Genomic DNA, 22,096 nt, shown 5'->3' on the forward strand with positions numbered 1-22,096 from the left:
CACTCCAAAAAACTCCAAATCACAAGAAATGAGAAGGTTGTTGTCTAACCTAAGAACTTGTCTTTCTGAATTGATTTAGTTAATGGTAGCTTCATTTAATTAAAAAAGAAAATCTCTTAGAAACAATACAGAAAGTAGATTCTATTGAGGTCATCACCTACCAAACAAAAAAACAGTCCTCTCCACAGTATCTTCTAAGTTTTTAGCTCAGAAAGGAGGAAAAAAGACTAGGAATGCTTCCTAGGCTCAGGGGGTATGTGCTATAGAGCACAGGGTTTGGGATTGGACACACCTGGTTCAAATCCTGGCTCCTCCACTTACCTGCTGTGTGGACCTGGACATGTTATTTAACTTCTCAAAGCCTGTGTTTTCCTCACTAGTAAAACTCGTTAGTAAAAACCACTGCCTTGCACACACATGAGAAGCCAGTCAGTTCGCCTTCCATCATTGCCATGTTTGATTTAGCTTTGGTTCAGTGATCAATGTTAAGGCGGCAGGGTTTTGTTCCATGGAATAAGGTGAGTACTAGCTCCCTTGTGACATGGCAAGGAAATCTTTTTATTTATTGGCACAGAAAATTCTTCCAACGGAACCAATTTCAAGATGATCAGTAGAACTGATATTCTGGATAAAAACATTGTCTGTCCAGTACACCCTTCTTCTACATCACTGATTGATACAATAATATAAGCCAATTGGAGCTGAACAAACTTGCTTTTTGCCCACGTCACAAATGTCCTGCCCATTCCTCGTGAGCAGTGCTGGTTAGTCTTCGAAGTAGTCATGAGTAAGCTTTACAGGTTGTGGTACAGACCCCAAGCCCACAGGAAACAATAAAGCTCCTATATGCATATGGACTACACACATGGAATTTTATGCATGTACTCCATATGCATATAGAATTATCAAAACGTGAGTAATAAAACATGTATTGTTTGATGTGAAATCACTATATTAAACACTTCGCGTACATTACGTCAATGAATTCTCAAAAGGACTCTATGAGATAAACAACATTATCGCTCCTATTCTACATATAAGGAAGTTAAGGCTCAAAGATTTTAGGTAAACTTCCCAGTCTTGCAGCTAGATCTGAACACAGGTCTGATTCCAAAACCTACTCCTTAAACATTATATACTGCCTTTCTATGTGGTTTGTTGTAACTTATAAAATCAGTCTGAAAGCATGGTACTATGAAAAAGATTTGATTCATCTGTCAGCTAAACTTATTCTAGGATAATGACATAGATTCCAAAAAGTCTCATAAACCATCTAGATCTCAGCAATAAATGAAAAACTGAAAGATTTTTTTCCCCTTGGTCTCAGGAAGTACCCACTATTTGCATCCCAAAACCTCAGAAATGTTTCTATTTAGCTTCTTAACAAGGCCTTTTGTCAAGAATTTTTACTGCTATCAAGTGATCCATCCATCTCTTAAGGAAAAAGTCCCTATAGCATCACTCCCCTCAAAAGTCTCCATAGCACTGAATGAGGAAGCAAGGCTGGCATTGGACACCTGCCCAGGTTGGGGGTTGCTGAATATGGTGAAGGCCAGCTTCCTGCAAGGCCACCTCTGCTATTTTATCTCAGATAAGACAGAGAGGAACTGATGGAGGGTTTTTTTTATTATTATTATAACTGTTGTTACCCTTCATATTTTCTGATGCCTTGAATAGAACTTTCAGCTCATCTTCTTTCCCAGGGAAAATAAATCTCTAGTCATTTTAACCTCACTTACATTTATTACAGTGATGTAAATACACACCACACACTAGAGGGAACGCTCCTCACGTAGGCATTGCAGGGAGGGAGATCAACAATGGGCTGATGCCGCGTGTGGAAGGCAGGGAAACAGGTCCTGGCAGAGTCCAGTAGTCAAAAATCAAGTTGAGGAAAGGAGGGGACTATGGGCTGACAGAAAGTATTACACAGGAGTCTTTCATCTTTTTGTGTCGTGACCTTTTTAGAATCTGGTGGAAGCAAATGACTGAAAAAAACACATATACAGTTGATCCTCATTATCTGTGGATTCTTTGTGAATTTGCCTACTTGCTGAAATGTATTTGTAACCTCCAAATCAATCAGCACCCACATGCTTTCACGGTCATTTGCAGACATGCAGAGCGGTAGGAACACTGACACCTGATCTGCATGCTTCCGGCTGAGGTTGAACAAGGTGACACTCAGCCTTCTTGTTCCACTTGGCCTTCTTGGTCCACCTCTCCTGCGGTAAACAAGTGTTTTTCAAGGTCTACTTAAGGGCCATGATTTTTGCACCTTTGTGCTTTTGGCTGGTGATTTTACCGTTTAAAATAGCCCTTAATCACAGGGCTGAAGTGTTGTCCAGTGTTCCTAAGTATAAGAAGGCTGTGATGTGCCTGTTGAAGAACATCTGTGTGTTAGACTAGCTTCATTCAGGCATGAGTCACAGTGCTGTTGGCCTTGAGTTCAGTGACACAAATACTGTACTGGAAATATTCTTTCATACAAAAAAAAATACTACATATAATTAATTACTTATGAGAAGTATCTACAGTTGACCCAAGCAACACAGGTTTGAACTGCAAGGATCCCCTTACATGCACGCGGTTTTCAGTGGTAAATACAGTGCTACTACTTGACCCATGGTTGGCTGAATCTGCATCTGTTGAACAGCGGGTGCAGACAGCCCACTATAAAGTAACATGTGGATTTTCGACTGTGGAGAGCTGGTGCCCCTAACCCTCCTGTTGTTTAAGGGTCAAAGGTGTTAAATAAGGTGTCTTTAAATAGAAACACTCATAATACAAGATTATGTACTAATCAGATGACAAAAGTGTCGTGACCAGAGGCTTGCAGGAACTTAACTGTGTATCTCCTCTAGGAGTAATGCTTCAGGATTTGCTGATTCAATGTTAACTTTTAACTTCATGGAACATAATGTGTGAATAATGAGAATCAACTGTATTTAACACAAAAAACATTTTACACGTAATATCAAGAGGCTCTCAGAACCAAGGAAACTCTTCTGTAAATCTCATCTTGGGGCCCATATAACTCACTGCAAATAGCCCTAACGTCTTGCCGCAAACTCACGAGGTTGAAAAGCCGAATATTCCATAGGATTGTGTTAACAATGTGGGTGTAAAAATGACTGTTAACAAAGATGATCTGAATCCCTACAATGTTCAGGTCTTTTATCCTCAGCGGGAGTAAGTACAGATACGTACGTCTCTTATCAATTTGGCGGTAATGTTCCATGGTATTATGTGTAGCTGTATTGATTATTCTTTATTAAATGAGTTATTTAATATTCAGTGTAAACAAAAAGGGAAGAAAATTCAGAGATGTGACCTGTTTATGACTCCATCACTTTTAAGATTATTGTTTTTTGGTGTTGGTATATACAATGAACATTAACCAGCCAGTCCTTGAGATCTGTGCTAAGCATTAGCAGGGAGGATGGACGAGTTTAAAATATTTTACAGGGGGATATTTAGGAACCCTTTGAACACCCCCTTTGCATGGATGAGTGTACCGCTCATTTTTCAGGGAGTAAAGCAGAGAAATAGGAAAGGGTTTGGCTTCTTTCCTCCCTGCTGTCTCCTTTTGTTATCCGCCTCTGTAGGTTGGTGATAGCTTCAAGGAAAAGTGCTTTCTCTCTTCCTAGATGGACTTTATTTTCAAGCGTCATTTCTGTATCTTAAGTGATATTTTTGAGAGTCAGGTGAAGTGGTCTAGAATATGCCACAATGGCATAAGGATTATTTTGACCCAAAGACATGTAAGAATCAACAGTTGCAAGAAGAAGCTTTTCTGAATGCCCCTTATCTGCCTAAAAGCAAAGGCTCCCAAAAGAATTCAACTGTCTCAAATTCCCTCCCTGGGAACTTTGCAATCAGAGAAGATAGACTCTTATCACCAGAGATGAGAAGTCAGCACTGGGATAAGAAACTGCCTAAATAGACATTGCCATAAAACTGTTATACCTCCCATCTATTCTCCTAAAGGACCATTTATTTTTCCCAAAAGTCATCTGTTGTCCCAGAAATGTCCTTCTTCTTCTCATCTCCTACTAAGATGGCATATAAGCCCTAAAATCTAACTGGCCCTTTGAGTCACTTATTTGGTAAACTCCTGTATGTATATGATTAAAGTACATTTTTTTCCTCTTGCTAGTCTGTCAGTTGTGAATTTAATTCACATTCTCCCAAATACTGAACTTCAGAGGGTAGAGGAAAAGTTTTTTTTCCCCTGACACAGGATTGCAAAGGATTTCATGGTATTGTTTCAAATTTCCTAACCCCTGATTCCTAAATGCCTTCATTATCTCTTCCAGATTGCCCAGGTAGTGGGCCAGATAAAGGAAACTAATGTTGCCCACCTAGGATAATCCCTAGAGTGGGAACGTCTTGTGGTCCACAGTATTCTGGGTACAAACCTACTACTTACCTTGAGTCTCCCAGCACTGAAATGAGGAGGCAAAGATCTTGAGGCTGCTGTTATCCTGGCTCTTGTCTGGGCCAAGTTACCTGAGCAAAAAAGACAAAGAAGTTAAGGCAAAGGAAAAGTTAAGGAATAGTATGATGAGTAATTTTTCTCCTGTATTTTTGTGTCCTTGTACTTTTCAGAATGTTCTAAATGATCTGCTCTGAATTTGAAAAATTTGGAAAAATTTGAATTTTGAAATTTCAATGATATAAATTGTAAGTAAATTATAATAATTATGTTATAATTTTTAATGTAGTTTGAATTTATATTAATTTAATAAGCAAATAAGAAAGGACAAAAAGTCTTAAATTCACTTAAACTAGGAATAGAAGGAAATTACTACAATACAAAAGAGCCATATATGAAAAGCCCACAACTCATGTACTCAACAGTGAGAAACTGAAAGTTTTTCTCTAAAATTAGGAACAAGGCAAGAATGTCCACTCTCACCACTTCTATTCAACATAGCACTGGCAGTTCTAGCTAGATCTATTAGGTAAGAAATAGAAATAGAAGGCATCCAAATTGTAAAGGGAGAAGTAAAATTATCTCTGTTCATAGGTGACATTATTGTATATGTAAAAAGACCTAAAGCTCATACACACACACTCTTTCTCTCTCTCTCTCTCACACACACACACCCCAACAGAACTAACAAATGAATTCAGCAAAGTTGTAGGATATAAAATCAACATTAAAAAATCAGTTGCATTTTTATATACTAATAATGAAAATCTGAAAAGGAAGTTAAGGAAAAAATTCCATTTAAAAGAGCATCAAAAAGAATAGAATATTTGGAAGTAAACTTAACCAAGGAGGCGAAAATTTATATACTGAAAACAATAAAACATTCCTGAAAGAAACTAAAGAAGACACAAATAAATGGAAAGCAATTCCACTGTGGGGGAAGAAAAAAATCTTTTCCTCTACCCATCTTAGGTTAATTGCCTGAGGGCCTGCAAATTAGACTGACAGAAGACAGAGTAACAAGAGAAAAGCAATCAGAAGTTTATTAAGGCATGCATCACACATACACACAGGAAGAGTTTAGTGATGAATAACCCAAGGGGGTGGTTAGAACTTGGACTTACATAGCATCTTAACAAAAGAACAATAAATTTATAAAGAAGTGACAAGACAAAGGAAAAGAACTTTGAGTTTCTAGGGGAAGGAAATTGTGGGAAGGTAAATATATAGGGAAGCTAAGGGAGGATAAGGGCTAATTGGGTTTTTAGATTCCTCTGGTGCTGTCCCTGGGTTGATAGGGGTTGAGAGTTGTCTCTGATGATTAATTTATATGCTTCCTGGTAGAGAGGAGAAGGGAGCATATTTTTACAAAGTTATGCCCTGCTTTTAAGCATATGGGGGAAGGCAGAGAACCTTTCCTTGTATCTGCTTCTTCTCAATTGCCTTCAGCTTAAAGTAATCTTTATACACAGGGAGATCAACTCAATGATTGGTGATGACCTAGAGGGGTGGGATAGGGAGGCTGGCAGGGAGGCTCAAGAGGGAGGGAATATGGGGATATATGCATAAATACAGCTTATTCACTTTGTTGTACAGCATAAGCTGGCACAATAATGTAAAGCAATTATACTCCAATAAAGATCTGGAAAAAAAATAATCTTTATAGCATAGTGGCATACTTTGGGGTGGTATATTCTGTTACCTTTCACTGTATTCATGGATTAGAAGACAATATTATTAAAATGTCCACGCTACCCAAAGAGATCTATAGATTCAGTGCAATCCCCATCAAAATCTCAACGGCATTTTTTGGAGAAACAGAAAAACCAATCCTAAAATTCACATGGAACCACGAAGGATTCCAAAACTCCAAAACAATCTTGAGAAGGAAAGAAAAAGCTGAAGGCCTTGCATTTCCTGATTTCAAAATAAATTACAAAGCTACAGTAATCAAAACAATATGGCAAAATAGTACTGAAAGGAAGACAGACACATAGACCAATGGAAGAAAATAGAGAGCCCATAAATAGACCCATGCATACATGGTCAAGTAATCTTTCACATGGGTGCCAAGACTACACAATGGGAAAAGGATTATATCTTCAACAAATGGTAATGGGAAAACTGGACATCTAAATGCAAAAGAATAAAACTGAAACCCTATCTCACATCATACTTGAAAATCAACTTATACTGGATTAAAGACAAATGTAAGGCCAGAAACTATAAAACTCCCAGAAGAAAACATAAGGGGAAAGCTTCATAACATTGTTTTGACAATGGTTTCTTGGATAGAACACCGAAAGTACAGGCAACAAAAGCAAAAAAGACAAAAAAAACAAAACAAACAAAAACCCCCCAAAACAAAAACAAACAAAAAACAAAAAAAAAAAACTATTGGGACTATCAAACTAAAAGTTTCTGCACAGCAAAGTATACCATCAACAGAGGGCAAAAGCAACCCACAGATGGGAGAAAATATTCACAAACCATATATCTGATGAGAGATTAATTTCCAAAATATATAAGGAACATCTACAACTCAACTGCAAAAAATAAAATAAAATAACCTGATTTAAAAATGGGCAAAGAACTTGAAAAGACTTTTCTCCAAAGATGACATACAAATGGCCCACAGGAATATGAAAAGATGCTCAACATCACTAACAGTGAGGGAAATGCAAATCAAAGTCACAATGAGATATCACCTCACACTTCTAAGGGTTGCCATGATAAATGAAGAGAAGCAAAATACGCCCCTTTGGCATATTGATTATTTTAAGCTGGTTATTTTTAAGAAATGCAGATACACGTGAACCTCTGAAAACTGAAAAGAAATTACCCTTTTGTAAGAAAAATTTGTAAGGGGAATCTTCATATGCAAAGGTGTCTCCCTCTCTGTACTAGAAAAAGAAGGATGACTCTAAATCTCTAGAAACTCCTATCAATGGAGAAGACACCAACTTAAATTTGCATAACAACCTTACCTTTGTTTACTGTGCTTTTCCTAGTCACCTCCCATAACCAGCCTCCCCACTCCCTAACATCTTTTGTTAGGAAATAATATTTAAGTTGGTGGCTTGGGCCATTTCAGGGAGTTAGTCAGTTTTTCCTGGGTATCTCCCATATGTACAGGAGGTATACATGTTATTAAACTTCTGTTTGTTTCTCTCCTATTAATCTGCCTTTTTATTACAGGAGTGTCTCAGCTAAGAACTTAGAAGGGTAGAGGAAAAATTATTTTTCCTCCCCAATATAAAAAACAATAACAATTAAAAATAAGTGTTGTTGAGGATGTGGAAAAATTGGAACTCTCTGTGCACTGTTTGTGGGAATGTAAAATGGTACAGCCACTATGGAAAATAGTATGCAGGTTCTTCAGAAAATTAAAAATAGAACTGCCATATGATCCAGTAATCCCATTTCTGGGTACTTATCCAAAAGAACTGAAAACAGAATCTTGAAGAGATATTTGCATTCCCATGTTCACTGCAGCATTATTCACAATAGCCAAGCAGTGGAAACAGCTAAATATTCATCAAAGGGTGAATGGTTGGAGAAAATGTGGCACATACATACAATGGAATATTTATTCAGTCTTAAAACAGAAGGAAATCATGCCATTTGGAACAACATGGTTGAACCAAGAGGACATTATACTAAGTGAAATAAGCCAGTCACAGAAGGATAAATACTGTTTGACGCTTCTTATAAGAGGTTAAAAACAGTCAAAACTCATACAAGCAAGGAGAAGAGGGCGGTTCCCAGGGGCTGAGGGGACAGGGAAATGGGGAACTGTTGTTCAATGGGTATAGAGTTCCAGTCATACAAGATGAAGAAGTTCTACAGATCTACTGTACATCAATGTGCATACAGTAAACAATACCGTACTGTATACTTAAAAGTGTGTTAGGAGGGCAGATTTCATGTCATGTGTTTTTACCACCAAAAAAAAAAAACTCCAATTAGGTCTTACTAGTCGCTGAACGAGGTGAATGCTGGGAGTTTTCCTAAAAGAGAAGGTGGGCAATAGAGAACACTACTGCCAAGATCTAAGACATTGTTGAGCAGATCTGTCAGTATGGGTCCCTCAGTCTGTAGGGAGGAACCTGGCCACCCTCAGTGAACCAGCTGATGTAGAGAGAATTAGTTAGGCACGGGGAGCAGGCTCTGAGTCCTAGGGGCTGACCTTGAACAAGTTAATTAACATCTCAGAGCTTGGGTTTGCTTGTCTACAACATGAAGACAGTACTACCTAATTCTCAGAGCTGTTACTGGCATTCGATGAAATAATTCATGAAAAGCACTGTCAACAAGTGCTCACCTGGTGTTACTAGTGTTGGTGATGGCAATGACGATGATGACCTGCTGTGAACAGGTCACACAGGTCTCAGAGAGTAGAAAGCAAGAGAAGAAAAGGGAATCTCACTACTGTGAACACTAGTTTGTCAAAAAAATAAACAAAAGATGGAAAAAATGGTAAAACTCCACTTTGAACCTCCATCTCTTGGCCACTCTGATTCCTATCCCTTTTTGCTTTTGAAGGGTCTGAATGGCCTGCTCAGACTCTCTTTTCCCTTCCTCACCACCCACCCTATATCTCCTCTCTCATCCCTAGCCTCCCAAACATTTTGCATTTTCACCTAAAATGTCATTTGATTCTATAGCAAAATAAAAAGTTGTCAATGAAAGGAAATGCTTAAGTTTGTGCATTTGCAAGACACTCAAGATTTCAAAGTTTTTAGCAAGTCTAGCACAAAGATGTCCAAATGTTTTCTCTGGCAATATCTTCAGAGGCTAAACTGTGATTAATAGCCCAGAAAGAACCCTTTGAAGCAGGATTGGTGACATCAAAGTCGTAATCCAGGGGTGGCAGGAGCTTTATAATGAGTGGGAAGCATTTTAACACATTTCAAAGGATTTACAGCATGAATAAACAATAGGCCTCAGCAGATGTGCCACACACACCTTTCAGAAACATAACCTATAAGAAGTTTCCATTATAATTTAAATGTAAATACAGTGTTCACACTTCTTTCAAGTGTTAAGCATCCTCAGTGCCTTACCCCTCAGATAGCCTCTTTGGCTAAGGATGCCTCATTGCCTCAGAGCACCCTCCTGTGACTGTCTGACACGCATCGTGCATCGGGGAGCAAAAACGGAAGTCAGAGGCATTGGATGGAATTTATATATCCTACGTGGGAACTGGGTTAGGAAAGAATCTAAAATGGAGCTTGCAATGATCCCACATAATTTCCCTGCTTCCAGCTTAAAGGGAAAGAGACAAGTGGTCTGAAGACAGAGCTGAAACTTTTAAAAGATGGCAATTTCCTGCCTGCTTCAGAGGATTTTCAGCTCTTGGAAAGCACCCAGCACCCATGATTTCAGTTGCCTCTTAAGAATTGCCCAAGATGATGGGTAGCTATTTTAAATAATCACGCTTGGAATTCAGCTTCCCTCTGCTGCCCCCTCTGGGTTTAAAAGATTGGTTGTAGGGTTCTGGTGGTGACTGCTGGTGAGCATTTGTTTGGGAAATTTTCCTGTTTTAATTTTCTATAACACCAGAAATAGGCTACTAAGTTAATAAACAATTGCAAAGCAATGCTGAAAAGTAAAAAGGCTTGTGTCAAATGCTACCCAAAAGGAGCTGCAAAGAAAAGATCCAATGCTTCAGCTATTCTGTTACCAGATTATCCAAGTAGACCTGAGAACTAGAATGTGGCACACTAGAGTAAGCTTGGATACTGAACACCTTCCTGTCTACACCAGAATGACCTTATGCTATTCCTGCCTCCATGAGCATGAATTTCTTTTTCCAGGAGTCTCCTATCTAGACACATGGTTTGATTGTTCATGAAAAGAACTGCGTGAAAGACCCAAGACCCGTCAACTTTTTAATGAAAAATGTCCAAAGACAGTTTAAGCCTTATGATTCTATGAATCCCTTGTTTTAAAATCCTCACCTTGCTGTTTCCACCGATCATGGACTGTTTGTATTGTGTGTGATCTTTACACAATCCTAATCAAGTCCTCTTACTTAGAAAGACCCGCCTGAAATCAAACTTGATCTCTCAACAAATGCTGACGCTGCCTTTCCTTCTCCAAGACACTGCCAAAGCTATGAGAGGTGGTGGTCTCCCTTAATGAGGTGAGCAATGAATTCTATTTTGTCTAATCAACAGGCAATGTGAGTAACGTTTAGGCAGTCAGCTTGGGACAGACCTATGCTGGGGTGATACTTGCAGTGAACGAAATGCTCTAATTTCAGTTAATAACACTGTGCCCAATTAAAATGCAAGGGGGTAAATTTAGTAGTTGTATAAAACATACTATAGTATGTTGTATGTTTTAAAAAAACCTCTTAGATAATGATCTAACCTAAATCTATATAACAAGGACTTGTTTCAGATTTGATACAATGAAGTAACTTAAAACAGTGACAAAAAATGTGACACAGTTGTAGGAGGCCGAGAAAGAAAGTGTAATGTTCGATTTTGTTCTGCAGGTTTCACTTTTTCTCCTGGCATTTATCTATGGCTTTGAGTGTTAATATCAATAAATGGGCAAGGGGGAGGTGGAAGAGTTCCCAGCCCACTTAATCTTTCAGGAAAAGAACATGGATAATTTTTATATATATGGGCTGTACTTCTGTAGAGGGAAGAAATAAGAGATCAGCCTGTCCTCCAAGCTGTTCTAATGAAGAAAGATAAACACATATAGTCAATGTTCTTTTCTGAATGCACAACCTGGCTTTTATCACGTATGTGGGAAATTCACTGTCCAAAAGAAACTTCTTCCCCATTTCTACATCAATTTTTAATTGGCATTTGTCTGGAAATTTAAGGAATTTCTGCACAATGAACACCTTTAGACTATCTGCTTGAAGGAAGCCAAATCAAGGTTTTCACTGATTTTTTTTTTTTTTCATTTAAGATGGGAGCTATAGCTTTAAAGATTTGTGGCCCAGAGATTTGAAAATTGTAGAGCTGAGGAAAAAATAATGACTCCTTTTCTCTTTAAGCTTGAAAACTCATAAACAGGATGTCATACAGCAAACAGCTGAACCAAATCATCAGAATGGGTCAAGGAGGCAACCAGGCTTCCCTTTCTGAACTCAGTCAATAGTGGAGCTGAGGCTCTCTGCTTCCTGCATTTTATTGCCACACTGGTGGAAGTTGCCAGTTCAGCCTATCTTAATAAAGACAGAGCTAGTTAAAAAAGCCCTGGGTATTGTCTGCCTTCCCCTCACGTTTTGCTTGGAAATAACATGGCTGCCAAGTGACATGATGTGTGTTCACAAAAGTGCTGGAGCCTGGACTATCCGAGAAGACTTAACCCACTGAGAAAAAAATGAAATCCACACACGCATATCTGCCAGCACCCATGGTCACTGACATGTAAGGATCGCTTAGTCCAGTCCCAGAGCAACATCCATATGCAGCAGAGCAGTTTTTAGTCCAGTCATGGCTAGTCCTGGACAAAATTGTAATTTCGGCAAAGGATATATTCCAGGTCCCCCACACAGCTTTTCACATCCCTATTTCCCACTTCTAATGGTGCAACATGGCTTTAATGCTGTGTCTTTCCCCTATACCCCAACAACCAATTCTCCCTATTTCCTTACCCCGCCCTGGAAATCTTCCTGGCAGACCATCTCCATGTTCCCAGCAAACTTTCCCTGTCTATGTTCCGGACCTTCAGGTTACTATTTTTCTCTGACAATTAATCCTGACCCAATTTCTTCATGGATTAATAAATGTATGACTTCACTCAGGTGAAATGTTTACACAAGAAGGGGAGCAGAATTTGTCACCCCAAAATATATCTCTTTGACAGTATTATTATTTCAGGCTGACTATTTTTAAGAAACAGCAGTCACAGGAGAAACTCTGAAAACTGAGTAAAAATTACCCTTTTGTAAAAAGTTTTCAGAGGGCGGAAACATGGAAAAGGAAGGCTTTATTAAGACATTGTAAGCTACAGGTGGGACCATGGACAAAAACTTAGCTAATTTTGCTCTTCCAGTGGCCTTTGGGTAGATACCCATCCAACTCTGTGGCCAAATTTGAATGGTTTGGATACAAGCCACTAGAGGAGTCATACCTGTTAATTTCTACAAGTGTTAATGGGGCCGTGGTCTTGAGTAAAATCTCATATAGGTCAGGTTGTTGCAATACAAGGAACTCACAATCCATAGTCCAAGACTAGAATCCTAAGTAAAATGCCAAGGCAAGAGAGAATAAACTGATTACTACAGATAAAAAAAAATCTCTCCCTAGAAGCTCTGTTCAACAAACCTTATCTATTGATGGTGGGTCAGTTATAGATTTTTTTGTGTAAAGCATAATATTATGTTTCCTTGTGTTTTCAGTTAAGACTGAGAAAGCCACAAAGAGCTTCAGAAAATAAAAGGCTGTTAACTTCACATTTTGCAAGATGATGACTGAGTGCTTGGAATTATAAGTGCTTCTTTAGTCCTCCCTCTTTAGCCTGGAAGGAATGAAAAGAACACTAGACTTGGAACTGGGAAACCTGAATTCTTATCCCAGGCCTGCCATTGACTTCAGATCACTTCTACTTGCTATGACTCGTCTGTATTACACATCATATGAGAAGTTTGAGCAGATTAGTGGTCCTCCAGTTGTATGCTATAGCGTTTTGCCATGGCATCCACGGAACAAACCCTCTGTGCTATGCAGCTGCATCTAGATCAATGTCCAGCAATGTGGTGTAAGAGGGGTGGACTCTTGTGAGAGGGAACTACAAGGAACAGTGCAATGTTGACCTGGTACTGAAAAAAGATTGCCTGACATCTGTGGCTAGGACATGAGAATTTTACCCAGGCTGTAAATTAGAGAGCTGGTCAGGGTAGTGAACAATATTGTACAAAAAACAACACCAGGGAAAAAATTGTGAAAGACACATCTGATAATGGATTATTATCCAAAATACACAAAGAACTCTTGAAATTCAACAATGAGAAAAAAAAACAACCTGATTTTAAAATGGGCCAAATACCTGACACCTCACCGAAGAAGATACACAGATGGCAAATAAGCATATGAAAAGATGCTCCACATTATATATCATCAGGGAAACACAAATTAAAACCACAAAGAGATACCATCACACACCTATTAAAATAGCCAATATCCAGAACACTGACATCATCAAATGCTGCAGAGGATGTGGAGCAACAGGAACTCTCATTCATTGCTGATGGGAGTGCAAAATGGTACAGCCACTTTGGAAAACAGTTTGGTGGCTTCTTACAAAAAGAAACATACCCTGACATATGATCCAGAAATCATGCTCCTTGATATTTACCCAAAGGAGTTGAAAAACATGTCCACACAAAAAACCCTGTTGCCAAAAATTGGAAGCCACCAAGATATCAGTAGGTAAGTAGATAAATAAATCAAGTTACATCCAGACAATGGATTATTTAGTGCTAAAAAAATGAGCTACAAAATCATGAAAAGACATGGAAGAAACTTTAATGTATATTACTAAATGAAAAAAAGGCATCTGAAAAGGCTACATACTGTATTATTCCAACTGGAAAAGGCAAAACTATGGAGATAATAAAAAGATCGTGGGTCCAGGGAAGAGATGAATAGGTAAGGCACAGAGGATTTTAAGGGCAGTGAAAATACTCTGTATGATACTATAATGATGAATATGTCATTATACATTTGTCCAATCCCACAGAGCATACAATACCAAGAGTGAACCATAATGTAAACTATGGATTTTGGGTGATAATGATGTGTCAATGTAGATTCATCAACTGTAACAAATGTACCACTCTGGTGGGGGATGGTAATAATGGGGGAGGCTGTGCATTTGTAGCAGCAAAAGGTATATGGGAAATCTCTGTACTTTCCTCTCAATTTTGCAGAGAACCTAAAATTGTTCTAAAACATAAAGTCTTTTTCTTTTTTTAAATAAAAAAGCAACATCGCAGCTTCCTAGGTGGCACAGTGGTTAAGAATCTGCCTGTTGATGCAGGGGACACGGTTTCGATCCCTGCTCCAGGAAGATCCCACATGCCGCCGAGCAACTAAGCCCGTGCGCCACAACTATTGAGCCTGCACTTTAGAGCCCGCGAGCCATAACTATTGAGCCCATGTGCTGCAACTACTGAAGCCCACAGCACCTAGAGCCCATGCTCTGCAAAAAGAGGAGCCACGGCACTGAGGAGCCCACGCACCACAATGAAGAGTAGCCCCCACTCACCACAACTAAAGAAAGCCCATGCACAGCAAAAAAGATCCGACACAGCCAATAAAATAAATAAATTTATAAAAAAAAAAAAAAAGCAACATCAAGCTGACCAACAAGCACGTGAATAAGAGTAATAACCGTGGATGCACACTGGAGGGAAAATGGTTGAAGTGTTGGGCTTCCATTCAGGTCTGAAGGTGTATCTCCGGTTGTGAAATACATCTTTAAGAGATTGCGGAGATGGGGAAAATAAGAAAGCACAACATAAAGAGGATAAAACTAAAATCTGCATGACGTGTTATTTCTTAGTTTGGCAGGCAACCAAAGTGGGGTGGGGGCGGGGGGTGTTGATGACAGTGCAGCGTAGATACATGGAGGAAACCTATGCAATGATTTGACAGAGGCCTGGATATTTAATTGGCCAACACTCTTTTCACAGCTGATCACCATGAGTAACTAACAACGGCTCAGTTTCCAGTTACTCCTCCTGCCTCCCTTGCTATTGTGGCTAAAGTGAGCTTATTCAGGTCTCTAATTTGTATATCACTCTTTTTCCTTAGAACATGAGTGAGGGAACAGAGGTACAGTTTTTTGCTCCCTCCCCCAGCAATGGTTTTAATATTAAGCAATTCAAGGTGATAGGGACAGAGTAAAGGAACAAAGTATGTGTTTAAATAGTTAATCCCACGAGGGGATTGTAAGTAGAGGAAAAAATATAGGACACCCCTGTAAGTGAATGATCACACAAGAAAGCAGTCCTGGCTTAACGACTAAACCAAGTGGGCTTGCTTAGCCACGAAACCATGCAACAGAAGCATGAGACATGCCCCCAAACAATACAATAGTGGCATGAGACCCACATCCCGCCCAGTGAGGTCAGTAAGTTAATGATTCCTAGGACATGTTCCTCTGCACGCACTAAAAACAAAAATATAGCAAAAGATGACATTATACTAAAACCTGAGATGATTTAGCACATTTTAGTATATGTTACCAGCCTTTTGGGCCATTTCTGTAGTGCCATGACAATCCCAGTGTGACCATGTAGGGACAAAAAACTCCCCTGCCCGACACGGAGGAAGAGCTGACGATGGAAGTCTGAAGTCTACTGAAGAATGAAAAAGAAGGTGGTCTTTTCCTCCTCCCCACTTTTCCTTTGATTATAAAATTGCAGCCCACTAAGTTCTCAGGGTGGCACTCCCTTGCCTGCCTGCCTGTGTCTCTCACAAGCGTCCTATTCTAATACACTCCTTCCTTACCTGTCGCTCTGCCTCTTGCTGAATTTTCTGCGCAAGACAGAAAACCCTATGCTTTACTGAGTCCCAAAACGTGTTCTGCAGCTTCAAATGTGCTCATCTTCAACTTCTTCATAATATGGATTCTCCTAGTAAAAAATTACACGTCCTTCAGATTGGATATTAGCAAATACCAGTCATTTTGAAAAGCTGGGTGCTAATATGAAGGCAATCATCACTTATGTAAACCTTTCTTTCTTGACTGAGACTCTGAAAGCCTTCAAGGTTAACTTTAGGTCTGTAGGTATCCAAGTATAATTTTCCCATGTACCAATTCTTTTGCTTTCTTTCAAGGAATGACTATTTCATATCACCTAGCACCCTTTTAAAGGACGCAGTCTGAACATTTGGGTGTATATCTTCGATAAAAACTGTAGCAGCTTAAGAATCCAGAAAATAAGGACAGGCATACTCAGAAAGGAAACACTCTACAGGAAACAAAGCTTATAACATGCCTAACCGGCCAGCGTGACTCATATCTGAGCTATGCTGCCACAGGTTTTCTTGGACACAGACACACCACATATTTCTCTCTTTTCTCTCTTCTCTCTCCCTCCCACCCCCCAAATTTGTTTGTTTTTACCAGTTCATAAAATGGCATTGACCAGAAAGATTCTTCTACTGAACGTGGTAGGTGTTATGGTGTTGAAGGATGTGGTTAACGTAAGTTTTATTTAAGTACAGGCATTGCTTTTTTGAGAACTTGGCTTTATGGCACTGACACAGGATCCAGAATAACTGCTTAATTTCCAAAGCTTCCTAAATTAAAGTCTTATCCTACAGACTTGGGATGCAATTACTGATTTTTCTTTTAAAGAATAGACCCTATTGAGAATAAAGGCCAACAAAAAAGATTCCGCTAATGAAGAAACTCTACAAGCATCACAGTTCTATGCTAATTCTAGAGGCTGCAGCTAATCAGTGCACTTGTATCTGAGTCCTTTTAAGTCAATGCAAATATTTTACCTCCTATTGGTATTTATCTTTGGAAATGATTTGTTTCCTTATATAGGTCACATGGTCTCTGAAGTCAGGCACTAAGTATTTCTATTACCATTGATTAATTAAAAAAATACTTCTTTAGCACCTGCTAGAAGATATATCACCATATAGAAGATATAGATATGTCTCCATTCTTTTTCTGATTCTTTTCCCATATTGCTTATTACAGAATATTGAGTAGAGCTCCCTGTGCTATATAGTAGGTCCTTATTAGTTGTCTATTTTATACATAGTAGATCCTTGCCTTTTATATATGGATCATATCTACCATCTCTTGGAAAACTTCAGTATCACAGATTCTTCCTTCAGTCATCCAACAACACTATGGCTCATTATTCCAAAGAAATAGCAATTGACTGTCGGCCATCCTACAGAGTTAGTATATTCAGTAGCACCATGAATGAGTAATAAGCCTGAATGAAATAGATTCAGGATTTAAATGTTTCTAGAGAATCCCTCATCAAAGCCAAAGATGTTCCTTGATATGACACTGAAATCTACCCATGAATCTAATTAACATTTTGTCTGTGACACCTCACTGGAGTCTAAGCTCCATTAGGGCAGGCACTAAGTCCATTCTACTTAACACTTTATACCTAGTGTTTAGCACAATTAACCTAGCACATAGTAGGCACTCAATAAATATAACTGAATGAATGAGTGAATGAATACATTGTGTGGCATTAAATTTTATTTAACATGACATCCAATGCCCTTCTAGCAGCAGGTCTCAGCTCACCTCACTTCCCTCCATGTACCCTGAACTTTTTGCTGGTCTCTGGCCATACCACTCTCCCTTCATATTTCAGAATCTTTGCTCAAGCTATTTGAGGCCTGGATTGCAGAGATGAAGTGGTTAAAATTGTGAGTTCTAGAGTCGAAACACCTGGGGTCTGTTTCAGCTCTGTCATTTACTTGTTAGGAGGGGTTGAATGAGTTGCTTGCCTTCTTAGTATCTGGGTTTCATCATCCAGAAGGCTGGATGAATGTTTATTGAGTTTTGGGAATAGAGTGTTCCTGTTAAATTTATAGTTAACAGAGTTTCAGTGGCGAGTGAAGATGCAGATGTCACTGGTATAGGAGATCTGATTAGAGCCACGTGGAGTCTTTAGAGGCCCTAGTTGGCCACAGAGTTTTAGTTTAAGCTGAATCACTTGACTCAGCTTAGTGACCATCTCTTTAGCATATAGTTTGAGATCTATAAAATGTTATTAATTAGGAGTTTCGGTTAATCAGAATTTTATAGATTATCCAATTTTCTATTGCCTAGAACTCGTTAAATGTTGGGTTGGATGATAGAATAGAAAATAAACTGAGGATTTAAGGTTTGAGGGTTTATTTTATTCTTTCCTGTTTATATTCTTAAGGTACCATTTTTAAAACAAAGAAATCACAAACTCTCGAAAGAAAGGAAGGAAGGAAGGAAGAAAGGAGGGTGGGAGAGATGAGAACCCATAGTACTCTAAAATATTATCTACTGTCTTTTAAAAAAATTCATCAGAGATAGGGAATACACGTAGAAATCCACTTATTTTGCCCTACATTTGTCCCTCTGCTCCAGATCAGAGTTAACGATACTTAAACACTAACGTTTATTGAAGTTTACAATGTAGTAGATACTATGCTGAGTGTGTAGAATGAATTATTTAATACAACACCGTAAGCCGTGTCCCCAGTTCACCAAGAGAGGAAATGGCAGCAAAAAGTATACAAGCCGATGGCCCAAGATCAGATACCTGCCGTGCAGAGCACTGAGCAGTGAGACTGAGAGAGCCCATCAACTAGGATGGCCTAATTAAAGATTCTGTGGTTGTTTCATGGTTTCTGTTCATATTCAAGGAAGACCACTGAGTAACTGAGGGGACTGCTGCCTGACCAAACTGATTGAACCCAATTGATTTTGGATGATGTCTAAATTTTTTAGTTATTTACACACCAAAGCAGGTCAACCGCACACAGTTCTCACTGATTACCCAGCAATCGCTCTCCCTGTGGCTAAGCCAGACCTATTCATCTGGAAAACAGTTGATCTAGGTTTTGTGTAACTTGAACTATCCTTGTGAAACGTAAAGAATGGAATCACTCTACTAAATGCAAACCTTAATAAAATCTTAGTGCTCCTCTCCCACTTCCAACTCTCCAGTAAAGTTAAGTGACATTTTATTTAGCTTACTGACATCTCACATGTGCGAGCCAGTAAAGTTCACAATTGTTACTCCACACAGCTGTGGTTTACAGCTTCTCTTCGCACACAACACGCTGGCACCAGAGCAAAATGATTAACTTTTATATGCTTCTAACATATGGACCAGACTGTTAGAAGCTGATCTTGTGTTCTAAAGAGAAAAATACAGTTTTTATTAACATGACCCAAATTCCTGGGGAAAAAAGCGTTAAGTTGTGATCCATTTCTAAGTAGAGAGATTATAATTATGATGGCTTTGTTTCTAATTCACTTGATTTGAAGTGCCTGGAGTTATCTTTTAGTAAGGGGGGTGGGGGAAGATGACCTGAAAGCCCCATTATAAAGAGATTTTGTAGTGGGATGAATTAATAAACCGTAAATGGCCTTGAGACTTTTCCTCAATATGAGCTATGAAATAAATGCAAAGAACCTTTCATCTTAAATGGGAACATATTTCTTCTCTGTGAATGAAAAAGATGCTGGTGAGAGAAGCAGAATTTGTTTTTCTTGCATTTCTGACCATTTGAAAAATCAAAGCTGCCATATTTGCTGTACTTGACAAGATCATTAAAGAAATAAAATAAAGTGGCCCTAAACTGTACTGCCACTTAAAAATAAAATGTACATTCTCTGTCACATTTAGGAGCTATGAAAGAAGTATTAAAATGTGTTGAGGAAAAATAATGGATCTGATTCACAACAGATACTTTCCCAATATTAGAGCCATTATTACAACTCATTAGTGAAGGTTATTTTACTTTTTGTTTTTCAAGGACATAGCAGCAACAGGGTCCCTAGAGCTAGGAAAGCATGAGGAACTTTTGGAAACAGATTTAAGATGCACACTGGAAGATTGCCCTGGAAAAGAAAGGCTCAGGGAGAAGATTTTCTGATCAGCACTGGCTCAATGAGTCCCATCTGACTCCTGACCCTCAAGATGCTTTTCGCAAAAAAACATCTTACTGGTTTCAGAAGCCCTGTACCGGAGAGCCACCTCTTGGCATTTCTGCAGTAAAGATACTCAGTAGAATTTCACACTTAGTATTCCCCACACTTTTTGACCGTGGAAATCTCTTCTTCACCTCACACTTCATCACATTCCACAAACCTAGAGTTTCATGAAACACACTTGGGAAAACATTGTTCTTGATACTGATAATATGGGACCTTTCTGTCTCTGCGAAGGGAGCCTAGGGAACCTTTAACAGGCTTGTGCTGGTACCCTGCAAATCCAGAACAATGATTTTCTCACACACTGGGAAATAGGCTGAAGTCTGAATGCAGTAAAATATTATTTTATGAAGAAACAAGAATTTATTTCCTTTGGAAGGACCAACAAGAAGGGCTCTTTGGCATTTCTGCAATTCTCTTTGAGAGCAGGAATAAGGCACATCTGTGGCCAGGGCAGCAAGTCTCTGTAGCCACGTTATTCAATGTGGTAGCTGCAGAATGCATGAAATGTGGCTAGTCCGAACTGAGATGTGTTGTAAGTAAAACATACACATCAATTTCAAAGACTTAGTTAAAAAAAAATAAAAAGGTAAGATATCTCAATAATTTTTATATTGATGACATGTTGAATGATAATATTTTGATATGTTGAGTAAAGATATATTAGTAAAATTAATGTTGTCTGTATTGTAAACTAAATGTTTGTGTCTCCCACCCCCGAACAAATTCATATACTAAATTCTAACCCCCAATGTGATGGTATTTGGAGGTAGGGCCTTTGGGAGCTAATTAGGTGATTCACAAAGGCAGAGCCCTCATCAATGGGATTAATGTCCTAATAAAAGAGGCCCCAGAGAGCTCCCTTGCCCCTTCTGCCATCTGAAGACACAGTGAAAAGACAGCCAACCAGGAAGTGGTCCCTCATCAGGCATCAAATCTGTTGGTGCCTTGATCTTGGACTTCTCAGCCTCCGGAACTGTGAGAAATAAATTTCTGTTGTTTATTAGCCACCCACTCTGTGGTGTTTTGTTAGCAGCCCAAATGGACTAAGACAATCTGTTTCTTTTTACTTTTTAAAATGTGGCTAATAGAACACTTTATTTCACACTGGACAGCATGGTGCAATAGACCAGCGAACAAAAGAAAACCCTGTGAGAGCTTTCAAACCACAGTAACTCCAGACTGAAAGTTTGGCCTAGGGATTACTAGAGGTTGGTCTGTTTGATCTTAAGCTTCCTTCTAATTGAGAGGTTCTTCTTCACGCAAAGCCCTCACTTTACAGATGCGAAGCTGGTTCAGAGAACTGAATTAAACCTGCTGCAAAGTACCAACCCAGGTCAATCTCAGCCTGCCTCCTGACTTACAGTCCATGGCTCTTTACTCCACCACTGCTGACAGGGTTGAACAAACTGCAGGTAGACTTTTCAAAAGGAAAGAAGTTTTGAAGCTGCTTACATCTGAACAAAAAGACAAACAAGCAAACAAACAAACAAACAAAACAACCCCAAAACAACAACAACAAAACTACTTGGAGAATACAAACTCAAAACCTAAAGGCATTCAGGGTTAGAAAAGAAAATCAAAGCAAGAATTTCAAGAGATGCTCTCTTCCCTCCACAACCACACACACACACATTTTGTCCTCAACAAGCCTAAGGAAGAAAATCAAAGATTCTTCTAGACAAGGGCCGAAAACCATTAACAAAGGGAGATGCAGGAAGGTGTGAGGTTTCTCCCAGAACGGTCCAGCTATTGCCAGGACCCTCCGCCTCCTCCTCTAGCCTATCAAAGGGCAGAAGGGGACGCTGTTGCTCAGGAACCTCACAGGGGCAGCAGAGGCCTCTGGGCTAGGCCTCCTAGTTGGCTGTGGCAGTAATGGAAGGGAGTGTGACCACACATGCACCTAGAGTCCCCAGGGCGGCCGCGTTTCTGAGTATGTGGATCGCATGCTTCCCAGGAAAGTACAGTCTGTACGTTAAGCATGTGTGTGCTCCTTGC

General features: G+C 39.2%; 1 protein-coding gene across 1 annotated transcript in view; it reads right to left on the bottom strand.

The window, feature by feature from the left end:
- MYO3B (myosin IIIB) overlaps positions 1-22,096 on the bottom strand; it is a 471,877-nt gene that overhangs the window by 156,106 nt on the left and 293,675 nt on the right. Inside the window, exon 25 of the mRNA XM_057747118.1 lies at positions 4,433-4,512. Coding sequence (XP_057603101.1) covers positions 4,433-4,512 — 80 coding nt within the window. The remainder of the gene's footprint in view (positions 1-4,432; positions 4,513-22,096) is intronic.

This window comes from Hippopotamus amphibius, chromosome 8 (genome assembly GCF_030028045.1).
Source record: "Hippopotamus amphibius kiboko isolate mHipAmp2 chromosome 8, mHipAmp2.hap2, whole genome shotgun sequence".
Classification (NCBI taxonomy): domain Eukaryota; kingdom Metazoa; phylum Chordata; class Mammalia; order Artiodactyla; family Hippopotamidae; genus Hippopotamus; species Hippopotamus amphibius.